At 43.6% G+C, this 6,671-nt stretch overlaps 1 protein-coding gene across 2 annotated transcripts in view; it reads left to right on the plus strand.

Moving 5' to 3' along the window:
• Nucleotides 1–1,219: 1,219 nt before the first annotated feature.
• Nucleotides 1,220–6,671, plus strand: part of ptprja (protein tyrosine phosphatase receptor type Ja) — a 41,371-nt gene continuing 35,919 nt past the window's right edge. For both annotated transcript variants that reach the window (XM_008300660.1, XM_008300661.1), the window contains exon 1: nucleotides 1,220–1,450. In XM_008300660.1, coding sequence (XP_008298882.1) covers nucleotides 1,391–1,450 — 60 coding nt within the window. In that variant the 5' untranslated portion in view covers nucleotides 1,220–1,390. The remainder of the gene's footprint in view (nucleotides 1,451–6,671) is intronic.

The raw sequence follows: 6,671 nt of genomic DNA on the forward strand, positions 1-6,671 counted from the left end.
CTTCTGTTATCTTACTAGTTTGGACCCAAACCAGCTGATGTTGGTACGTTGGAGAACACACAAAAAAGTGATGGAGACTAAAACCTCCAGCCAGAATCAGTTCCTCAGAAAAACAACCAAGAAATTTTGAATAATTACAACCAAATTATCTCCGGTGAGGTTCATGAATGATCAGCGTCGCCTGAATATCTTTGGGTTTGTGAGACAAACGAGGAATCTGAAGACGCTTTCTTGGGTTGTGGAGGCCGTGACCACTTCTACATTTTAAAATTCTAATTAAGCGCTATGAGATGACTTGTTGTTGTAAATATGCGCTATACAAATAAAACTGAATTAATAAATCAGTTTTAAACCAATTTAATCCAAACTACATGAATGACCTTTTAACCTTTTACATGCAGGTTTCACTCAGCATGTGAACAATAACCTAAACTTTGAGCACTTTGTCTTTTCAGCTCAGACTTTCAGCATCTTTTTACTCTAATTTAAAAACAAAAGAACAACTCTTCAATCAAAAGGGCCTCGACAGAGGCTGTGTTTTACCACCCTTGTTCTGTTTTCGTGCTCTCTGGCTGCTTTTATTTTCTTTGTATGTCTTTTTTTTCTTTTAATTTTAGATGTTAATAGTCTTTGAAATACTTCCGGCATCCATCATTTTCCATCCAGCCTGAATAATCTAGTGTCTGTTGAGCACTTTGTTGGGAAAACTGCAACAAAAATAAAGATTATTTCTATCATTTTGTGAAATATTTGGTAAAAATAACAGAGGAATGAACCAGAAATGGGGATGTTGAGACAAATCAGGTTTTTTCTTTTTCATCCTCAGAAAACTTCTTCTTTTTCTTTTCTGTCTTTGGGCATCACACCAGGAGCCATGACTCTCTTCTTGTGAAATGTGCAGCATCTCTGGTTGGAAGCAGAGAAACTATTAACTTCAGGAAAGTCTCCCAAACGTTTGCTTTGGCCGCTCTGCGCCCTGCTTCAGTAGAAAAAAGGGACCCCGCGGACGCATTCCTTCACCCTGCAAGTGGCCGAGTTATGGCAAGAATGCGAGGATGACCGTTCTTCGAGGAAGGCAGGCTCTTCCTCGAAGTCCGCGGAGAAGCTGTGACACACACACACCGAAGCAGCAGCAGTGATGAGGAGAGGAGTGGCGGACTTGGTTTTATCAAACTTCCCCGAATGACGCGCGCCGCCGCCGCTCCTCCCAGTCAGCGGCGACAGAGACAGAAAGAAAGAAAGAAAGAAAAAGTTCCCCCTCACTTCACTTTTAATCCTGTTGATGTAGCGACACTCTGACGGACTTTGAAGTGAACGAGGTGTGTTTTTCAAGGCGAGGCAGAAGTTTGGACATGAGCGGGTAGAGAAAGGCAACTCGTCCCCGAGCATCATGAAGCTGCGCTCCGGCGTCTCTCTGTGGACTCTCCTGGTCTTCTGCGCTCTCCTCAAGGTAAAGGAAAGCTTGGACACATTTTGCAACGAAATAAAACTGAACGGTTTTTTTCCCCCCAGTTGTGACAGTGGGGTTAGTCTCGCGCCGGTGTGGCTGCACCTGTTGCGCAGGTAGATGTGAACAGTTTACGCAGGAAAGTTACGCAGCGCAAAGAAAAGTTGATGAAAAAAAGTTTTCATCCTGGTGTCACCAAAGAAGATGTGATGGACTGCTATACAGGCACACAATGGTTCTTTGAGGGTTTTAATTGGATTCAAACGTGTGTCAGCAGGTGATTAGAGCAACAGTAGCGGCTGTTTATTGGAAGGCGTGGAGAGAAGATGTCTGAACGCACTGATTTCAGCTCCTTTGTGTTAACTAAGGCTCTTTATATGTTGGTTATCTGTATCTGTGAGTTATTTATTCAGGAGTGACCTGTGCTGTGAGAAATGTGCTCCTCTGGACAGAGCTTACATAACTGCAGCCACCGATCCACCTGTCCTCACCCCACTGGTCCGGCTGGTGGGAGACAGAGGGAGGGAGGGAGAGAAAGGGTGAGATAGGTTGAGAATGGCATGTGAGGATGTGTGTGGCCAACACAAAGGGGTCAGGAATGGAATGAGGTGCAGCTCAGCGTCCCCGTCAGGGACACGCAGACCCTCGGCGGGACCTGATAGACTGAGCGAGTCATTAGAGGCAACTTCTGTCCAATGCAACCGAAAATGCACCTGTTACTGAAAAGCAATAAGACAAGTCTTAAAAAGTGATGAGAGGTGTTGCTTGGTAGCTTTAAGGTTTATCTGACCTTTCGTTTGTTCCACATGTGACACACAAGCACCAAATTTTAGCATGAAACTCCAACACAGATGCTCTAAACGTCTCATTTCTACTTATAGTCTGCGTAGATTAACTAGCGGAGTGGAAGCTGTTCATGTGATGCTCATATTTAGACGACAGGTGACAAGGTTTCGGTGTAAATATGCAAAATGTGCGACTTTAACACCAGAACCAGCAGCTTTCTTCTTCTTCCACCAGCCACGGTGTCGTCACACCTGAACCAGAACTCCTCCGCAGTGGATTAGAAACCCAGCTGACCGTCGACCTGTTTGGGTTTTTTGTTCTCCTCCATTTGGTTAATGTTTTTAATTTCTTGATATCATGCAAAGCAGCCGAGTCACTTATACACAAGGCTGTTGTGTGGAGCTTATTTGAATCACGACAAAGTGCAGTTTCCAACCTGGAGCGGCGTCATTTCCAACTAAATGGAGGTTTGGTGACCACAGTTTTACTCATTCTTCACTGGGGTCAGAATAAGCACCAGTAGGTTCCCACTGGCTGTTTACTGGACACGTTTGGTAGCAGGCGGCAGATTTAAGGTTGAATTTAGTAAAACTGTAAATTTAAAAAAGCGCAGTTTCTGAGTGAACGTCTTCCTGCTGCACCTTGTGACCTCTGTGTGGCCTTGTCTTGCATTTTACAGGCAAATGACTCCACAAAAACCAAACAAAAAAACCCATCATACACAAAGTACAGGATCCCTTTTGAAGAACTGAAATGGTTTTTCTTTTACTTGGCATGAAAGTCAACTTTTCACACTGGAAAATATTAGTTTAACAGAATAATCACGACGAGGAGACGAAGCCAAAAGCTTCCAGGAAAAGCAACGAAGTGCATCCTACTCAAAAAAAAAAAAAAAAAAGAAGCTGTTAGTTCTTATCTGCAGTTATTCATTGCCTTATGGTGAAACATATTCTGCGGCCAAATGGTGCGATGACTTATTCTCAAAGGGGAAGTAGAGGTCTGTTAATTTAGTTTCTATGAAGAGTCCACGTGTTGGGCTGAACGCTGCGGATGCAAATGTGCACCTGACACCCAACACAGTTAGTTTGAATGCTGACGGGTTTGGGAGGCTGTGACTGTGCGCTCCGCTACAGAAAAGGATTCGTCACTGTCAATAACACTTTGAAAGAGAAATGCAAAGTTGTTTGAATTTAAATATCAGCTTGTTGAGCCTGACGCCATAAAGCCAGACGTCAGAGACGCGACGGGCCGGACTTTCTGGTTCGGAACGCGCTGCACTTTCTGATGAATTCACAGATTAGAGGCCTGAAATCAGCCCTCCAGTCAGCGTCCACTGTCTGCTGCAGGGGTTTAATTCAAGTGGTCTTTGTGTTAAAGGACACACAGGTTTACGGTTGGAGGCCAACGTGGTCCCAGCAAGACAAGGTCCTATTGTGATATCAGATAAAACACGACTTCTCTTTTCCTTCTCTTGCTCATTATCTTCTCTGCTCTTTTCCACCAGCACTTCTCTTCCTCTTTAACCTTTTCTCCTTCAAATCTTCCATCATCTCTTCTAACTTTTATTTGTTGTTGGTTTTGAGGGGTTTGTCTCACGCCGAGCAGGACGGAGAGGCCTAGATGGAGGACATCAGCGTCCTCGCAGGAGTTTGTGCTCCTCTGACGTCACGGAAACAAGGATGAGCTCATAACTTAATACTTCATCATATGGAGCGGTCTCCGTGGACTTCAGGATGCACTAAATTTAGCTTCTAGAAGTCAGATTAGAGAAACGTTCGTATGGAAACAGAGTAGGGAAGGTAACACAGAAAAGAGGAAACATCACGAAGCTTTTTCGGCCTGTTGATATTTTCCATACGTGTAACTGTTGTATTGAACCTTCAGATACATTATTGATGTTTAGAACGAGGAGTTTCTGCTCATAGGCGTCTTTCTTAGTGTTTTAGGAACGAATGTTGAGCTGAATTTCAATCCCACTTTAAAGAAAAGTTCTAAAAACAGTCTATTTTTTTTTGCCATTTTTGATCGATGCAGAGAGTCAGAATGCAAAGAAATGTAGAGATATGACGTGCAGAAAATTGTCCTCAGGTAGGAATCAAACGTGAGTCTGAGAATTTAAACTGAAGTTAAAGTTTTAATGAATCTCAGGGAACCTTTGTGGATTCTTCTCACATTCAGATTTCTTTGAGGGGCGTCAAAAAAAGAAAAGACAATGATGAAAATAATCTTTTTACTTTTGGGTTTTAAAAATCAAAAACTGTCCATTTGAGAGGAATCAACCAACAGAAGTGCGTCTAACGTGAACCAGCGGTGTTGACTTGTCGTCTTAATTCAGTTGTGTGTTGCTAATTAAACCCGTTCGTCTCGGCTGGTCCAATAATTCTCATGTAACTGCACTTTCAGCACCTGAAGACGCCACGATGCCGTTACATAACACCATATCAGAGTCTACTTGTAGTTTTTTTTTTAATGCATTTAGGGAAAAATCCACATGTCTTGTGATCAAAACAAGATTTTAAAGCTACAGATGCTGATGTATTGAAAGAATTTACATGCATCCTGCAGAGAAGCCTCATCGAAGAACGTACGTCTGGAAAGTTTGCAAAGTCGTGACATATTTCTTTATGCCTTAACGCCATAATTTCCTCGTCCAGCATTTCATAGATCTCTATCATTCCTTCGTAACAGCTGATCTGTGTTCTGATTTTTTTGTAATCAAACCATTTTTCGATCGTATTTAACAGTTTTTCCTCGTTTCAGATGCGTCACGGTCTCTTAATAAATTGATATACGTGGTGTTAATATCTCTTTACACTCCCGTCCTTTCTCTCAGACGCCCTTTGCGTCGACCAATCCGTCTAATGCGCATCTTTTCTTGCTCCGCTTCGGCTTTTTCTTGCCGCCTATCAGGCCATCTCTCACAACACGGCAAATGAGCTGCAAATGGGATTAAAAATAGACGAGGAGACAAAGTGCGATGTGTCGAGTCCGGCGAAAAAGTGCACGCAGAGTCACGGCTTCACGCTCACCCATTAATGACCCAGGAAAAGTACAACACTTTGCATGAGTTTATCACGGTGCGGAGCCTTTCTCTGTTCCTACTCATTGTGTCTCTGTGCAGAAACGAGAGAACGGTGACATTGCTATCAGTGGGAAACATCTTGGAACAGGGAAATGTGCTGTTTTCTAACACCTAAAAGAACTGGCCCGTCTGTGGCTGTGGACACTGCGCCGTCTTCTCCGGCGAGCTCCTAACGCCTCGCGGACGGATCGCGATGACGAGCTGGTGACGTCTGACTCGTAGGTCCTTCTCTCCAAATGTATTCTTCTGGCGTTGTCCGAATTAGAAAAGCACAAGCCTCCCAGTGTCTCACATCCCATTATTGGTCTAAAGTGCAAAAGCCACTAATCAAGTCTCGCTCTGTGGAATGCTGCGCCCTCCACCCACTCTCAGCCCTCTTCATCAAGACCGTCCAGTTTCAAGCGAACATCCCAAAACACGCTGCTGCCGTCGATCGGCGCTGCGACTGGAAGCATGTACAGGCTGAATTACAAAGAGTCACAGTTCCCCAGTCCATGTAAATGAGACACGGGCTCCTCTCCCAGCCTGAAAGGCCTTATTGTCAGTTGATGGCTATCATTTTATCAGCGGCCTGTGAGCCAGTTATGGCCGGACGGGGCTGGATTAAAATTCATTATTTTTCTCGTTTCATTTCTCGTCCTGTCATCCAGTCGCACCGTCTTTACAGATTGAGCCACAAAAGGCTTCAAACTGGAGTTTTAATACGGCGTTAGTGCAAAGTGACGATCGTATACGGCTGGAAATATGTGTGCTGAATTAATACGAGTGACAAGCAGGTGAGGGAACTTGCGTGACTCTTGTTCTCAGTCCATAAACTAAGGGATGAATCCTAAAGACGCTGGCCAGCAGGGGGCGCCGCTCAAGTTTAATTTTTATGTAGTTTAAACTTAAAATGTGACCATTTATGGCCCCAAGCAGAATCAATTCTCAACATCATTCCTCCAAAATCTACTTGAACGGAGCCCTTTGGTCGAGACTCTAAAAGTAAAAGAGCTCAACCAATCACACGACAGCAAGATAAACACAAAGAGTCAAACATCTGGAAGACTTTTCATCGGTACAACTGACAAACGAGCTGAACGCAGTCATTTAAGTGCCTTTTTTGCTTCCTGAATGTACATTTCAAGCTGCCAAAGGGTTTGAAAGACATGTTATCTTAAAAAAACCCTCAGAAATCATCAGATTCTCAGTGTTCTGATGGTCCTTCAACCACTCATCTATCAACCAAATCTTAAAATTCTGATATTTCATCAAACAAAACCTGTTTGATCTGATTGGATTCTACAAAACACAACAAATTCTGAGCTCCTCGGTGGAATCCGTGAGAGACTGAGTCGTCACGTGACATAAATGATG

This window comes from Stegastes partitus, unplaced genomic scaffold (assembly GCF_000690725.1).
Source record: "Stegastes partitus isolate 25-593 unplaced genomic scaffold, Stegastes_partitus-1.0.2 Scaffold1572, whole genome shotgun sequence".
Lineage (NCBI taxonomy): Eukaryota > Metazoa > Chordata > Actinopteri > Pomacentridae > Stegastes > Stegastes partitus.